The following is a 17,687-nucleotide window of genomic DNA, read 5'->3' as shown; positions in this document are numbered from 1 at the left end:
TTTTAAAAGCCTTTGTTTGTGCCATCTAGTTTCAAGTTATTTGGCAAATGGGGCCACCTTTGAATAAATGAGCTGTCACTTTAGCAGTGTGTGTTGTTCAACATTTGGAAAGTGAAAAATGATTGGGGGGTTGTAACATGGGGGTGGTCCTGCAAGAATTGTAGATGATAGACTTATTGTGGTTCATATTAATGCTCCCCTTATTATTCATAATGTGGAAATGGGTAATGCTTGTGAAATGCATATTCTTAAACAGAATAGGTTCACAGTTTTCTGTATAAAAATACTTGGGGTGCTAAACTGAGAGAAAAAGCTCCAAATTGGGGACATAATCCAGCTAAGCTTAAGCTTGTGCTTTAACTCCCTCTTGAAATCACTATAACTTAAAAGCCCATTGGTCTTTTAACTGTGGTAATTCAAGGACACAAGCCAGCCAAAGTGTTCTGAGCCACAGGACCAAAGGAGGGCTCGTGGGGGTGGTTGGATGCAGGGGTGCCAAAGAAAGGGTGCCACCTTTGGCTCAACACACAAAGCAGTGCAACTATAAAATCTCATTGAGGTTTTATAAAGAGTGAACTTCATCCTGGACCATTAATTCTCATTTAAATTCACTGAAGAATAGTCAACATTGAGTCAATCCTACATTTGCCACCTGCCATCTTTCTGTCTCTCTGGAAAGAACCCAACCCTATTAATGGAGATTCCCAAGACAGAGTGAACTGACTCAAGTGAGGTTTGTGTGATTCTCATTTCAGAGAATTGGCCATGGAGACAAAAATCATGCTGATGCTGATAGGTCACCTATTTTCCTCCAGTTCATTGACTGTGTGTGGCAGATCTGTAAACAAGTAAGTTGTGTTGCCTAAGGCTAATGTAACGAATGCAATCCTGTCTGGTTATACCTAGTAAATTGACTGGAAGTTGTTCTCTAAGATGACCTTTGTGAGGTCATCCAGAGACTTTGTCTGTGGCATCACCAGTATGACAATGAACCCAGCTCTCTCTTGTTTCCTCTGACTAATTTTGGAGATGCAATGGAAGTTCTGACTCATTTGGGGGGGGGGGCATGTGGGATCTATGAAGGTGAACAAACTGAATTTGTGGAAGGTAAAATTTCATTGATTAGGGGTTTTGATGACTTTGAAGTAGCTGTTCAGCATGTTTTGCAACGGGATGCTCTTGAATCCATCTCTGCTTATGCATGTTCAGATGTAGGAATGGCTAAGGGTATATTTTATCAGCCGCATCTGGTTTTCCAACTATCTGCTTTCTTGGGGAGTGTCAAACCTGGCAATAGTCTTTCATACTCCATTCAACTCTTTTGTAGTGCACTTTATGTGGGGCTTCCTTTGAAGACCACCCAGAAACTTCAGTTAGTCAAGATGCAGCAATCATAGTTTGTTCCGGAGTTAGCAGGATGGAACATATTCTGCCAATGTTATACCACTTTCACTGGCCAACAATTTGCTTTCAGGGAGCTGGTTTTGGCTTTTACATCCCTGGTCTTAGGTTGCCTGGAGTCTTGTGTTTTGTGCTTCTCTTTAAAACAGCATTTTTGTAGGGAGGAATTCAGTGACACACTAAGGCGGTTGTTCTCTCAGGGCAAGCATTTTTTGGCTTGCCAGATGAACAACCCCACCCCCTGCCACTCCTTGCTCTGTGTGTTTCTCTGGGGGTTCCCCATACCCTCTTGAGCCAATGTGGGGTGGGGGGAGAGAAGCCCTGTAGAACAAACAGCTTGTGTCGGCCTACTGTTGTTGGGACCCATTAGTTAAATCCCGCCTTCAGTATTATACAAGCTATTGTAAGCTGTGTTATATCTGCATTGCAGAGTAAGGTGGGTTATAATTTTTGTAAATTAATTTCAAAGTAGTGCATGAAAAATATGTTGAAAAGGGGGATAAATGGCAAATAAATAAATTTGACTTGTTACTGTTGCCGTATGAAACAGACACCTCTGTTATTCAAAAAGATAAAAGATAACTTGCTCTTGATTTCTCTTCCTCTTGTGTCTAGTTCCCTACAGCTTTTGAATTCAATGACCAATTTTTGATTACAATTCTGGATCATTTGTACTCCTGCCGTTTTGGTACTTTCTTGTATAACTGCGACTCTGTAAGAGAGAAAGAGGTAAGTTAGTGCTCAGGTGATTTTGGACTGAGTTTGGAAAGGATGTAAGACTTTGTGTATGTTTGTATTATGCTTCATGTTATATGCACCATTTCATGTTACTTGGGGTCTGTTATTCCAGTCATATCTTACAACATCTCTAGGTCCATAAAAATCAATCTGAACTCAGAGTTCGCAATAGTGATCATGTAAGATGAAAGCTGCATGCCTTTAATAACTTTATTTATAATTAAGCTCTTTGCATAGTTATATTTGGTTGCAGCAATGAATGGCTAAAATGAAGTTGGTGACAGAAGAATACTAGCATTAAAACATATTCATCGTTTACATGCAGTTAGAAAATGAAGAGGTTGCCACTTTGAAGGGCCACTTTTGAAGATGCTTTTTAGCAAAGACACTGTATATCTATCGCCTGTGTGATTCTATGAGATAACAGCTGTGTGAAATGTAAAAGCTGCATCACATTCTTCTACAGCATGCCAAGTGGTTTAAATTAATGCTGACACTTTCGTTTTCTTTGCAGAAACTGAGCGAAAAAACGTTATCTCTGTGGTCCCTGATCAACAGTGCAAAATCAAAGTATATCAATCCCTTTTATGCTAAAGAATTAAATCGTGTTCTTTATCCAGTAGCAAGCATGAGGCACTTGGAACTTTGGGTCAATTATTATATTAGGTGGAACCCAAGAATCAGGCATCAAGTAAGTTTATTATGATTATGATTATTTTAACGTATTGGACAGCTGCTGAAGTATTTGTAGCACTTTATAGATTTGTAACCTGTTTTCTCTCTCACTCCCCTTCAAAGCTGCATGAAAATAGGGAGCTACCTCATGCCACATCAGGCCACCAGTCTGTCTTGCTAACCGTTCTGTATCCTGCTTCTCTTCAATCTGGTGCCTGCCATATGTATTTTTTTACTGCAACCTCCATCATCCCTTACTATAGACCATGCTGGCTGGGGATGTGAGCTGTGGTTAGTATATCTGGAGGGTATCAGGTTGGGAAAGACTGCACTGTTCCCAGGCTCCTAGTTCAGCTGGCTGAGATCCTTTTCAGTGGCAATGCTAGGGATCAAAATCTCCCTCTTCGGATGTCACATCTGTAGCTATAATAATGATGATGATGGTGGTGGTGGTGATGATGATGATGATTTATTATTTATATCCCGCCCATCTGGCTGGGTTTCCCCAGCTACTCTGGGCAGCTCCCAATCGAATATTAAAAACACAATACAGCATTAAACATTAAAAACTTCCCTAGACAGGGCTGCTTGCAGATGTCTTTTAAAAGTAGGATAGTGGCTTATTTCCTTTGATGGAAGGGCATTCCACAAGGCGGGTGCCACTACTGAGAAGGCCCTCTGCCTGGTTCCCTGTAACCTCGCTTCTCACAGTGAGGGAACCACCAGAAGGCCCTCGGAGCTGGACCTCAGTGTCCGGGCTGAATGACAGGGGTGGAGACGCTCCTTCAGGTATACAGGACCGAGACCTTTAAAGGTCAGCACCAACACTTTGAATTGTGCTCAGAAACGTATTGGGAGCCAATGCAGGTTTCTCAGGACCGGTGTTATATGGTCCCAGCGCCCACTCCCAGACATCAGTCTAGCTGCCGCATTCTGGATTAGTTGTAGTCTCCGGGTCACATTCAAAGGTAGCCCCACGTAGAGCACATTGCAGTAGTCTAAGCAGGAGATAACTAGAGCATGCACTACCCTGGCAAGACAGTCTGCGGGCAGGTAGGGTCTCAGCCTGCGTACCGGATGGAGCTGGTGGACAGCTGGCCTGGACACAGAATTGACCTGCACCTCCATGGACAGCTGTGAATCCAAAATGACTCCCAGGCTGTGCACCTGATCCTTCAGGGGCACAGTTACTCATTCAGGACCAGGGAGTCTTCCACACCCACCCACCCCCTGTCCCCAAAAAACAATACTTCCGTCTTGTCAGGATTCAACCTCAATCCATTAGCTGCCATCCATCCTCCAACCACATCCAGGCACTCACACAGGACCTTCACCACCTTCACTGGTTTTGATTTAAAAGAGAGGTAGAGCTGGGTGTCATCTGTGTACTGATGGACACCCAGCCCAAACCCGCTGATTATCTCTCCCAGTTGCTTCATACAGTTATTCAAAAGCATGGGATCTCTGAGGCACCCTACAAGTGAGAGCCCAGGGGTCTGAACACTCATACCCCCCCTTTTCTGTAACAGAATTGGTAATAGATTGGAATTGATCCCATATAACATGACTAGACAGGACTCCAGCACTCTCCTGCTCCCCTGCTCCCACGGTGGAGTCTACCTTCTTCCGAATCTGAGCGACTTTATCTGCAAAAAACTTTCCAAAAGCATTTCAGGAGATCTTAGGGTCCCTACCAGGCCCCAGTGATAAAGGTGGTTCCAATCGATTGTGAACCACCTGAAAGAGTCTCCTGCTGCTGTTTTGTGCAAATGCAATAGAGGTGGTGAAGAAAGTACTCTTCGCAGTTGGTAGGCTCAGTGTTGAGCTCTAACCTGTGTCCAGTCCAATTCAGAATGAGTTTTCCGCCATCGGCGCTCTAGCCGTCTAACGATTGTTTCATCGCCCTCAACTCCGGGGAAAACCATGGGGCTGTCCGGGCTCCATGTAAACTAGGTGTCTCCAGGAGAACATCCGCCACGACCTGAAGCAGCTTGGGCAGGGAATCCTTGGTGCAGCAGGGAGGTCAGTACACCAAAAGGAATCCTGTACTGCCCCTATTGCCCAACTTCCAGAACATGCACTCAGAAAACTGGGTCTTCCCAATAGGATGCCTGCTGCAAACTAATGACTTCCTAAAAATCACTGCAACCCCCCCCCCCGCCCACATGACCTGGGTTGCTGTGCTTAAGAGAAACCTGGTGGACAAGCAGCGGCAAAGACAGGCCCATCTGCTTCATCCAACAAAGTCTCTGTCACACATGCCAGGTTAAGTCCTCCATCCACAACCAGGTCATGAATGGTAGTGGTCTTATGAATCATTGACCTGGCATTTCACAGCAACACTTTCAGGTCATGTGGGTTTCCCTTGCTGATTCCAGTATCCTTCCGGTCAGGACCCAGACCCGGAAGCAGGTTTAGTTCTTAAGCAACGACTAAGCCTGCCTCTTTGGTAATGACACATCTGCATACACTAATGGCTGTTGCACCTCGAAAAGGACCCTTGTAGAGCTGGAAAAGTTGCAGAAAATGATTACATATTAAAGTATCACCCATACAGGAAGTCACTGGCGGGATCTGAAATAAAAGCAGCAAATTAATGAAAGAATTAACAATACTGGAGTTTAGATAGTAAAGTTGTATGTTGCAAACCAGGTAATGAAATGGAGTAGAAACCAAACACATGAGGAAAGGGGGGTGGGATGTCAAAAAGAAACTTTCAAGGTTTAAAAATGTATAATGTTCTGGGAGATTTAGGGAGATTTAATAAAAATGATTCGGAAAAAAAAGAAAGGAAAGGTGCAGAAAAGAGCAATCCAAACGGTCTAGTGCCTGGAGGAACTCTTGTTATAGGCTACAACATTTGTAGCTGTTTAGGGGGGGAGGAAACATGAATAAGGAGGGATATGATGAGTATAAAAAGGTGCATGGTGTTGTGAAGGTGAGGAAGGCTATGCTTACTAGAAGCTGGGAATTATCCAAGGAAGCTGAATGATGGGAGATTGAGGGACAGACAAGATAAAGTACTTCTCCACAGAATATACAGTTAGACTGTGGAATTCCCTCCCACAAGATGCAGTGAAGGCTGTCAGCCTGTCAAAGATTCAGGGAGAATGTGGCTGCTAGTGGCTATTAGCCATGAGGGCTATATTAAATCCAGTATCTGAGGCAGCGTGCCTCTGAAACTCAGTTGCTGGCGATCGCAAGCAGAAGTGTGCTGTTGCATTCATATCTTGCTTGTTGGGCTTCTTGTAGTTTGTGGGTTGACCGCTATGAGAACGTAGATCGGCCCTGGTCTGATTTAGCAGGACTTATATTCTCTGTTTCCCTGTTTTGGGGTAATACTGGAAGCCAGCCATAAGAACATTTATTTGGAAGTACGTGCCATGGGAATGTGCTTGGGGTTGGGGAATTAGAAAGCTATAATGCAAGTTGAGTAATCCCCTTTTCTGCCTCAGTATTGAACCCCTTCTGGCTGCTCTTCAAGCATTCCGTATTTCTCTTCCTGGTTAACTACTGTGTAAAAGTCGATCTACTGAGGAGAAAAAGATGGGATACACTTGATACTTCTTAGCCTCAATATTTGGTACAACAGCTGGGAGCAAAGAGAGAAGAGAGCTTCTGTGTTTAACAAGCAGTCTTTATCAGCAATCCACTGGAAAGCAGCAGCAGCCTCAAGGCAGCGCTTTTCTGTACTGTGTCCCCAGTTGTGTTTACAGCATGCTGGGGGCTGGAAGAAAGCCAGGCAATGCTCTGTATGCCATTCAGAGTTGCAGACACTATAAATCCAGTGTGCCTGCTTTGAAGGTCTTTGCATGGATAGAAAAGAAATGCATTCTAGAACATAAAAAACACACCTGTAAATTAGTTTACTGGGAGAGAGATATGTAAAGTTGTTTCTTTTTAGCCACATACATAGCCATAGCACTCGGAATGGGGACATTTAAATATTTTAGGGCAGATGGTGCAGCCCAGTTCACTGGAATGACTGCCCAACCTCCGCAAATGGCGTTAACGGTGAAGGTGTGCTGTATATCTGGTCTCGTTTGTGCTCTTCCTTGGCTTGATAGCAAGCAGATAATGGGTTTGGGGAGGCAGATCAATGCTGGACTTAGGCTCTGCTTTAAGAGATTTGTTATTGAAAGGGCCTAGGAAAGCAAAGTGCTTGGAGAAATTTCATGTATTGCCATTATTTGTATTAAGAGTGTGTGTGTGTGTGTGTGTGTGTGTGTGTGTGTGTGTGTGTGTAAATGCCACCCTGAAGAAAGACCTCATTGAAAGGTGGAATTCTGGTGTCATTCTCAACTACGATCGATCTAACCTGCTCCAAGGCTTATGCAGATCACCTTCCCCTCTCCTCCTGCAGGGCTAGGACTAGGAAGCCTGGAAACTTTTGCTTCTGCTCCTAGTCAACTACAGTTTGTCATCTCATCCATACTAACAAACTGTGGTTAATTCATTATAGTTGATTTAAAACAAGTCTTGCTTTCGGAACCATAGAGAACTAACTACAGGCTGTTATAAGAGGAGGGAAGGGAACAAATGAGGCTGCATCTTCCCATCCCCTGTTGCCTGGCAGCAACAATTACAACAGGCTGCAGCGGAGGAAGGAAGTGGGAATACTCTGCTGGCACAGCTGAGAGATGGGCAGTGTTTGGCAACTTTTCTTGAACTTGTCCACCCGAGCCAGTCATTGCAACATTAGAATAACTTGTTCCTCAGTTTACTTATCTCCTCTCCCCGCCGCCCCATCTATTTTCCCTTTGTGTCTTGTCTTTTTAGATTGTAAGCCTCGGGGCACGTACTGTCTTTTTAAAAAACTGATGTTGGAACCTTTACTGGTGAAAAACAAGATAAATAGTTGATGTTAACCATAGCTCTGAGTGGGTGGCGCAGCAAGCTACTCTTAACAAAAAGCAGAAGTTTTTGAATTCTTCCTTGAGCCCATTTGGGAGGGAAATGCATGAACCTGCTAAATCTTGCTAAAGCATAATATCTGAATGCAGCCAGTCATCTCTACACATATGGACTTGAAAATGGAGGTCTTGGATCTGATTTAGCTATCAAATCTTGGATTATTCTGTATCTTCAGCGAAGTCCAAATAACATATTTTAAAATCTTTCAACTGTGTCTAGCAGCCAAATCCAGTGGAACAGCGTTACATGGAGCTACTGGCATTGCGCGATGACTACGTGAGACGACTAGAAGAACTGCAAATTGCGAACAACTCCAGATTTCCCAATTCCTCCTCATCTTCTTCACAGATGATGTCGCACGTGCAAACTCACTTTTGAAGGAGACTGGTTGGATTATTTTCTTTGAACCTTGTTATAAGTGGTGCTTATTCTGATGTATTGGACAAGAGGAAAACATTGATGCCTTATGTAGAGTTTTTTCCTAAAATCTTTGTCCCTATAGGAGAGGATTTGAACACAAGTGGGCTTTTAAAAATAGATTTATGTGCCTTTCACAAACTTTTGCCTGGGAAAAATGTCATCCAACTAGCAGTTATAATATCTTTAAAGGTGTTTTTTCCCCTCCTACTGCAATCCAAATAGATATAGCTAACGCTTTCAATAATAGCCATCATCTTTTTTTAAAGACAGTATGAATTCATTTTTGTCTATAGGCTCTCCTGCTCAGACTTAAAATGCATGTTTAAGTTCATATATTGAGCAAAGTGCCATTGATGCCAATGAGAAATTTGCTGAATCATATGCACATGTAAGAAGCCTGTGGTGTAAGAAGCAAAGTTGTTAAGGGCACATGCTCTTGAGGATCAATTCATGTGTGGACTAGTTTTATATGGTTTCTTACACTGAAAACTTATTTCAGTGATAGTGGTAAGCTATCATGACTTAAATTTGTGCCTATTCAGAGCAGCAGCCTTATGAGATGGAACATAATGTGTGAGCTTGTATAACTTGTTCCCATAATAAATTAGTATTTTTCTCAAATATATTAAACAATATGCAGAAAATAGGGAGTGCACTGAAAATATTTAAATGTTGCAGATCACTCGGTTTGCTGTCTGCCTTCATGTCAGTTTTTTGTTAAATTTTATAATTCCTTTCAGGAATCATTTAAAAACATTACAAGCACTTGTGAAGTCAGCACAGACCTTGCAACTTGATATTTTAATCCACATTTTATTTAGGATAAACAGTTTATTAAGTATATTTGGTCAGTTCAGAATATCTTGAAGAATAGGATTTGTGAAGAACTGTTTGCAGCTAACGTGACTTATTTTCAACATATTTGACACTTTGAGGGTGTTTGTCTACCATTTGTAAATTATTATATGTGTAATTTTTGATCTACAAAATGTAAGATGGCAAGGATATCCTAGGAATAATTTGTAAATTAATTTGAAATGTTTGGAGTATTCTTTTCTTTGTAAAGTGTAAATATTTTCGGTTTCAAAGACTGAAGACAAAGTCCATAAAATACTATAAATTTATTAGTTTTAGAGGACATTGGGATATTTTAGAAATAGTATATTTTCATTAAAAGAAAAGCAGAGCACATTAATACGGTTAATAGTATACTGATAAATTTGCACTACTTCTTCAGGGATAGACTGAAGTACTAGTAATAAATTCCACTAGTTGATGCATGATTTATTTCCTTCCACTTGATACCTGTCCTCTAAATTTCACACACCTTTGATTCTTTTGTCTTTATCTCATTGCACATGTACATGGCTTGTTGTTTTCTGTAAGGGTAACAAATCTGAGATGAACTGCATAACTTGAATTACAAGGAAACTCACGTATCCCATCAGCCTATTCTAAATGACCGAGCATAAAACTCTGAAAAACTATGCAGACTGATATAATTGCCTTTTGTTTGCCTGCAGTTTTTAAGCATCTCATTTTTCACGGGAACCCTTAAAACATCATGTATGTTTCATACTGTCCAGTGTGGATTAATTGCTATCTTGCTTGTTTTTACTAAGTAAAACACTACACGCTCAGCTGGGGGTGGGGGGTTGCGGCAAAGCGGGGAGTATTGTAAAACAGATTTAAATACATTTGCCTTCTCCTTATCTGCATACCATTGATTGATGTTTCTACCACCACAGGTGATGCTGTGTCCTGAATTTTAGAGAATTTAATGTTTGAGAAAGTATAACTTGATTTTTTAATACCTGCTTAAGTCATATGAAATAAAAAAGCTGAACATTTCTTTATGCCTCTTTTCTGGGTAGCAAACAGCCCAATCCTATACACCATTCCTAGGGGCCCACATTGTACGGAACAGAATTTATTGAACCAGCTCCAAGGAAGGTCTGAAGGGTGGTGATAAAGAAGAGGCCTTCTCTGTAGCAGCCCCAGTTTATAGACTGCTCTTCCCAGGTGCCTTGGCCCTCCCCACCTTACGAAGAACTGGAACTCCAAACTTCCATTCTTCCAAAGGCTTTAATGCTTAATCAGATCAGTACATTAGACAAACTACAGGTTACAAGGTTCAGAACGTACACCAGAGGTAATATACATGGCTAAGTGCAACCTTAATACATTGATCTAACAAGCCAGGGGTCAGCCCCACAAACAACCCAGAGATGCATTTTAAATAAAAGGACACATTCTACTCATGTAAAAACACACTGATTCCCAGACTGTCCGCGGGCCGGATTGAGAAGGCGATTGGGCCGCATTCGGCCCCCGGGCCTTAGGTTGCCTACCCCTGTAACAAGCAGTACACCCTTCTGTACCTTTTTTTTGGAGTGTGGGGCAGAGTGTTTGCGCGACAAGAAGCTGGAGTTCTGGGACTGGACACTCCTTCACTTGGGCTGTGTCTGCAAGGTTGCTCATGCTGGCTCTGACATATCTCTGGAGGTGGGGTCAGGATCAGATTTACTGCTAGTTGCCTCCCCAGAAGGAGTTGTCTCACGGAAAGGAGCAGGCAGTCTCCCATCTATCCGTTTCTAGGGAACCACCCACTAAGAGTATACTCTCGGGTTGCCACCCTCCACATCTCCCTTGGAGAGGGCCCATGGAGAAGGACCTTGGATGGCTAACGCATGGTCCAGATTGGTTCATATGGGGAGATGTAGTCCTTGAGGTGTCGGGGTTCTGAGCCACAAGGCTTTATAGGTCAAAACCATGTTTCTTGCTATAACATTAATGATCACCAAGCTTTGTAAGTTTAAAAGTTACAGCTATATTGGGCATTCTTAATTTGGTTAGTGGCTTGCTGAATTGATGGTGGACTGTGAAATGGGCTAGTATATTAGACATTTGATTTTTAAGTGCCTGAATTCATTTTGAAGATGCAAGCCACCTTCATCAAACAGTTAAGCGCATGTGACTAGCAGCTGTGAGTGCTGTTTATTTTTAGCATATGCGTTTCCTTTCTGCTCTGCCACATGTAAAGGAGGGAGGATGTTACAAAATCTAAGGGGTACAGTGCTGGTGAGAGGTACATTACCTGTTGTTTTCACTAATAGTATTGTGGTGAGGAGTGCTCTTATTTTAAATCAAGGATTGGTAGCTCCCAAGAGCCTTGACAGATGGATCTTCTGTATTAGCTTCAGCATCTCAGGCAGAGAACATCAACAAACTACCTGGGGATTCTGATGGTCCTTTGTGATTTCCACTATAACTGGTTGGCAAATTCGGGAAATCTTATGAAATGGTAATCTCCCTCCCCCTCCTAATCTGCACCTTTCTTATCCCCTTTATACTTTCAGTTTAGTGCAGTGATGCTAAACCAACCACCTGGTAAGACCCTTATTGGAGAACTCCCTCTGCTTGCCAAAATCTGAGGCACACTCTACATATTATAAATCATGGAATTGTCGAGTTGGAAAGGGACCCTGACAACCCTCTAGTAGTCTAGACCAGCCCCCTGCAATGCAGGAATATGCAGCTGCCCTATGCAGGGATAACCCGCAACCCTGGAATTACCTGGCAAAAAGCAAGTTCACACCTCTCATTGAGTTTCTATACACATATACACAGTGCTTTTTTCTGGGGGGGGGGGGCCGCAGGGGTACGCATACCCCTAAATATTTTGTGAATCTAAGTTTGGCCTCATTGAGGGGCAGTATTTCAAGATGAGTAGGATGTGCCCCTAAACATTTTTTTAGAAAAAAACACTGCACATACATACATACATACACATATGAGGCTCGTTTATTGATATATTTTGGGAATCGTTCATGTTCTTATGTAGCAGCATTGATTTATACTTTCTCCAATGTCAACCAATCGTATTGCAAAGCAGTCGTGTCCTGTGTTATAAAGCAAGTACTGCTGGGTTGTGTCTTCGTTTCCCAATGCTTTTCTTACCAATAAATTAAAAATCCGGCGTGGCAAATTTTCATTCTGAAAGTGTGCCCCAGAGATGGGAATTTATTTTAAAAAAAAAAAGTTTTAGAACCGCTGCCTTGAGAGAAATTTAAGGAAACCACCCTCTTGCTCAAATTTCCCTTTCACCACAAACAGGGTGGAGATTTCGAGAGTCCCATTTGCGCACAGCAATTGTCACCCGCCGATTTAAAAGGCATAAGGGAAGAAAGGGGGGGGGGGGGGCTAAGATGGGACGAATTAAAAGCGAGGGTGGCGGGAACCCATCCCAATGGGATAGAAAAGCGAGAACAATGATCTGCCGTTCCAATCATGCTCATGGCCAGAGGAAAAACACCCGAGAAGCAGCAGGCAGACACGTCGAAGCAGGGGGGGGGGAGGGAATGGATTCCAACGGGTCTACTCCGAGTAGGGACTGGGCGCAGCCGGCGCGGGGACGCACAAGCGCCGCGTGAACGGGGCTGAAATCTCGACGGCAGCCGCGGCACATTGTTCCCCCCTCATGCAAACGCTCCGGCGGCTGGCTCCGCCCGACCCGCCCTTTTCTAACCCCCCCCCCCCCCCAGCTCAGAGAAGGATCGCAGCCTCGGCCGCCTCAGCAACCGCCTCTCGTGCTCCTGCCGCGGAGGCCTGTGGGTAGGGAGCTCGCCGCGCGCTGCCTCGGCGGCCGCCTCCGCCAGGTGACAGTTGGCTTCCCGGCTGCCGCCGCCGCCGCCTCGACGCCTCCTTGCTTCTCCTCACGAGCCAGGCCGGGAAGCGAGGACGGAGAGCAGGAAGCCCCCGCTGCCCGCTCGCCCGCGGCCGCACTCCACGGCCACCGGCAACATGGACGGCAGGGCGGCGGCGGCGGCCGAGAGCGGAGCGGGACCCGCCGGCCCGCTCAGGAGACCCACGCGCCTGGCGTCGGTGGCCGGGCCCGGGGCGGCCGCGGCGGCGGCGGCTGCAGCGACTGGGGCGGCCTCGTCGTCGAGCGCCGCCGGGTCTCGCCAGCCGAGTGTGGAGACCCTGGACAGGTGAGGGCGGGGAGGGAGGGTCGGGCCCCGAGAGGAGGCGGCGGGGGTGGCAGCGCCGCCGCTTTGTGCTTCGCATCACGCTCCGGGGGATTGGCTTGTGTGTTGTCGGAGGGAGGGGGAAGCCGCTCCCTATTCCTGGTGTCCCTTTCGTTATAAGAGCATCGGTTGACGAGAGAGAAGGGGTGGGGGGATGGGGTGGGTACGTGGGTGCACGCGTGCAAAGGTGTCTGTGTATATGTCTGCATGTTTAGATACGTGTGCATTTATATGGATATGTGCGCATATACGTATGTGTGTATGCATATATGTACGTGTGTATGCCTCTGTGTGTGTGTGTGTGTGTGTGTGTCTGCATGCATGTTGTTCGGATGCCTGATTATCTCCTTCCAAAGCAACTACTCTATTACCAACTTAAGAATGGAAAGCGTAAAGCCTGTGGTCAACAACAGAGGTTTAAAGACTCTCTCCAAAAAAATGCAACTGACAGTTGGGAAACGCTGGCCTGCAAGCACTCCAATAGGAGAGCAGCCTTTTCCAAAGGTGCCCATGGGCTTTGAAGACGCTTGAAGTCAGGACGAAAGGTGCCAAGAGGAAGGCGCGTTTGGCAAACCTTCACCATGATCAACTCCCACCCGGAAACTTATGTCCCTGCTTTGAAAGGACGTGTGGATGCAGAACTGGCCTCCATAGCAGTGGCATAGCGTGTGGGGTGCAGGGGGGGCCGGCCGCACCGGGCGCAACATCTGGGGGTTAGGGTTAGGGGGCGCAAATCCACGGGTTAGGGGGCGCAAATTACTTTCCTTGCCCCGGGTGCTGACAACCCACGCTACGCCACTGCTCCATAGTCACTTACAGACTCGTCCTTAAAACCATGTTTATGGAAGAGAATCTTACTCAGCTACAAGCAATTGCCAGAGAAGAAGAAGAAGATCTCTGTATACTATACATGTATTTTTACATTTTTATACAGTCATACCTCAGGTAAATGTGCTTCAGGTTGAGCATTTTTAGGTTACACTCTGCAGCGACCCGGAAGTAACGGAGCGCGTTACTTCCGGGTTTCGCCACTCTCGCATGCGCAGACACTCAAAATGACGTCACACACATGCACAGAAGCGGCGAATCGCGACACGCGCAGTCGCGGGTTGCGTTCGCCTTCAGGATTCAAACGGGGCTCCTGAACGGATCCCGTTCTCATCCAGAGGTACCACTGTATTATAATCTGCCCTGTCATCCTTTGGATGGAGGGTGGTATAGAAATAAATAATAATAAGTATAATATATATAATATAGAGAGAGTGTGTATTTGTGTGTGTATACTATATATGTATACTATATGCATGTATGCACCTATGTCTGTGTATGTCTGTATATATGTATAGGTATAGTTGTTGGCATCCGTCTGTTTCGGAAGGCAGTTGAAGAGTGTGCCTTTGAGGGTGAAGTCAAATAGTTGGAGAGTTATAGTGCCTGCTCTGCCAGTAGAGTCTGATACAGGAGAGATATGTTTTGTTGCAGCTGGGGCAGATGAAGTTTTGCTGCTACAGGTGCACCATGGCATTTCTTCTCTCTGTGCTTTTGCCAGAGGATTCCTCCTCTGGTCACTGCTGTGGATACACAATGTGACTAGATGCCTACCTCCACAAGATGATTGTGTCCTTCAATGAAAGCGTGCATCAATGTCCAGTATGACAGCTTCTGACGCCTTCTCTAAAAAGAGCAATGTGAAACAGGGCTGTGTTCTCGCCCCAATTCTCTTTGGCACATTCTTCTCCCTGTTGCTCATATGCCTTCAGCTGAAGACAGGGTGCACATCCATTCCAGGAGTGGCAGGGGCCAAGAAAAAAGTGTGGTGGGTCCTTATGTTTGCAGATAACAGCCTTGACAGCACACTCCAAGGAAGCGCTACAGAGTCTCATCAAATGTTTTGCCAAACCCCACATAGAATTTGTGTGTGTGTGTGTGTATGTGTGGTTGTGGATATACACATGAAAATAGCCAAACTTGACACATCCTGCTTTGTGGAGGCTAGTGATAAATGCACCCTCCAGCACTTCATGAGATTGAATGAGAGAAGTGAGCTAATGGTAGACCCTCCTTCATTAGAGGTTTTTTAGCAGAGGTTGGGTAGCCATCTGTCATGGATGCTTTAGTTCCTGCATTGCAAAGGGTTGGACTAGATGACCCTTGGGGTCCCTTCCAACTTTACAGTTTTATGCTTCTATAATCAGGCCCAGAAGGGCTTTAGAAGAGCTCTCCTGAGCAGCTGATAGTGGTTTCAAGGGATCTGGTGCCATTCCAACTTCCACATGAGTCTCTGTGAGAGAGAGAGACACACAGAGAGATGCTTGGCTACTGCATACTACTAAATAACCTATTAATTTCAAAAGCTGGTCATCACTTTGGTGGGAATTGTGCAGGCACCAGTGTTGTGGCATGCACTCCCTGCTGACATACCAGAGGATTCATATGTAGCAATATGAATTAAAAGGCTGTTTCTGTGATTTCTTGAACTGATCCTCCTGTTTTAATGGGATTATTTGATTGTTTATTTTAATTACTGTGTACTTTTAATTATTCTTTATCTTAACGGTATTGTGTAGTTGGTTCTTATGTTTTATAAACTGCCTAGAAGTCATTTGGAAGTTTACTATTAAAAATAATAGTAAAATGATACAATGCTTAGTACATGTATTAATCACTATTGGGTATGATGATATTAAATGGTGTATCCTATAAACTAGTGCAATATAGTGACAAGGAACTGAGCTGCCAACCCTGAAGTCCCCAGTTTAAATGCTGCCTCTGCTATGGACTTATTATTAGGCAGCCTTAGGCAAACTGCTGTCCCTCCATCTCCCCTTTCCTCACAACTCCCCTCCAAATAGTGTTATTTATTTATATAACAATATTGACGTACATGGTGTTGTTGTTTTTTTTAAAAAATGGTTTAAGTCCCAAACCCAAGGGACTTACTCTAAAATAGACATTGAGAAGCAACACAGGAAGGGCTAAATAGAGGTGGAGTAGACAGAGAAGAGGAGATGGGCCTTGGGAAGTGTTCTTAGGACCAAATAGAGAGGTCTGGAGGGCCACTTTTGGCATGCAGGCATGAGGTCCCACACACCTGAGGCATAGGCACTAGGGGATGAGGGAGCAGAAAGGAAGTGGGGAGTGGTGTGCAAGTTCTCCATAAAATTTATAATTTGAAAAATTTCCGTTGGGTAACTTATATCAGAATATTTTCAAATTGCATCAGAAAATTTTTCTAATCCAGACTGATCTAATTTAATATGTGTAATTTAGTTGTATTTTTTAATTGAGCTAACAGAAAGTATCCCAAGTTTTAAAAAAATTGTCCATATCCCAGAAGTATTTAACCTCTCACAATGTGTCACATACTTACTAGGGACAATCACCTGAGAAACAAATACAACCTTGACATTTTGCTCAGCTTGCTTAATATATTTGCATTCATTGTTACTAATGAACCAATGAGACATATTTTTTAAAAAAGAGAAATAAAGTTCAGGGAAAAATCCACCCCACATCAGCCTCATGAATTTGAAATTTGATTTCCCCAGTTCTAGTACAACTCTCAACAACATTGACTCATTTATATAACCTGCCCTTTATTGTGGACTTTCATTAGGTTGATGAAAGTTTGTTTTCCATAGAATAAGTTACTGAAAATACATTGTCTCCATTCCCTTCAATATTTCACTAGCTGAAACTGGTTGTAGCATATCTCAAATTCCCACATCACTTCCCAGAATCTGGCAGTCTTCTCAGTTTTTGATGCCAAACCACTTCAGGCTGTTTCAGGAAATTGTTTTCGTGTTTTTCCTGAGTGTTTAGGCATTCTTGAAGAAAGAACCTCTTGCTAAGACTTAATGGGTCATCCAGTTAAAATCCTGGGATTTGCTAACCCTAAAAACCTACTTGGTCTATAATCTGTATGCTTCTAGTTACAAATGTTCGTGCTTAAACAGATATCAGTTTTCTCCTCTTGTTGTCCAGTTATTTTTTCAAGTCAGAAGACTTTCCTAGTATTATTCTTTGCACAGTTTGTTTTTGTTAATTGTTTTTGTCTGCTCAATAGAAAAATTAACTAATGTTTTAAAATACCATATTTTTCGTCCTATAGGACGCACTTTTCCCCCTTCAAAAATGAAGGGGAAATGTGTGTGCGTCCTATGGGGCGAATGCAGGCTTCAGGGAGCTATCCGCAAGCCTGCGGAGCCCAGCGGGAACTCCCGTGGGCTCCGAAGGCTTGCGGAAAGGTGCTTGCAGCCCGAAGTCCGGGGAGCGCAGCACTGCGCACCCCGGGCTTAGGGCAGCTATCCGCAAGCCTGCGGAGCCCGGCGGGAGTTCCTGCCGGGCGCCGCAGGCTAGCGGATAGCTGCCCTAAGCCCGAGGTGCGCAGCGGGCTACAGCGCCGCGCTCCCCGGGCTTTGGATAGCAGCAAGCTCCAGGAGCGATGGCAAGGTTGAGCGCAACCTCGCCATCACTCCCGGACCCGTTCTGGGGGCTGGGGTCGGGGGAAGC

The 17,687-nt window shown here is 44.4% G+C and overlaps 2 protein-coding genes across 7 annotated transcripts in view; both read left to right on the top strand.

Annotated features, from left to right (window-relative positions):
* The window catches only part of MTM1 (myotubularin 1), a 44,990-nt gene extending 34,991 nt beyond the window's left edge, over window positions 1–9,999 (top strand). For 2 of the 3 annotated variants that reach the window (XM_080991125.1, XM_080991127.1), the window contains exons 12-15: window positions 756–848; window positions 2,017–2,130; window positions 2,654–2,830; window positions 7,948–9,999. In XM_080991125.1, coding sequence (XP_080847251.1) covers window positions 756–848; window positions 2,017–2,130; window positions 2,654–2,830; window positions 7,948–8,106 — 543 coding nt within the window. In that variant the 3' untranslated portion in view covers window positions 8,107–9,999. The remainder of the gene's footprint in view (window positions 1–755; window positions 849–2,016; window positions 2,131–2,653; window positions 2,831–7,947) is intronic. The other variant, XM_080991126.1, reaches the window with a different exon arrangement.
* Window positions 10,000–12,504: 2,505 nt separating this feature from the next.
* The window catches only part of MTMR1 (myotubularin related protein 1), a 51,831-nt gene continuing 46,648 nt past the window's right edge, over window positions 12,505–17,687 (top strand). For 2 of the 4 annotated variants that reach the window (XM_080991121.1, XM_080991119.1), the window contains exon 1: window positions 12,505–13,139. In XM_080991121.1, the coding sequence (XP_080847247.1) occupies window positions 12,952–13,139 (188 nt within the window). In that variant the 5' untranslated portion in view covers window positions 12,505–12,951. The remainder of the gene's footprint in view (window positions 13,140–17,687) is intronic. The other 2 variants (XM_080991120.1, XM_080991122.1) reach the window with 2 other exon arrangements.

This window comes from Podarcis pityusensis (assembly GCF_964106645.2).
Source record: "Podarcis pityusensis genome assembly, chromosome: Z".
NCBI classification, from domain to species: domain Eukaryota; kingdom Metazoa; phylum Chordata; class Lepidosauria; order Squamata; family Lacertidae; genus Podarcis; species Podarcis pityusensis.
Note: the sequence above shows the minus strand (reverse complement) of the source record. Positions and strands in the feature narration are given on the sequence as shown.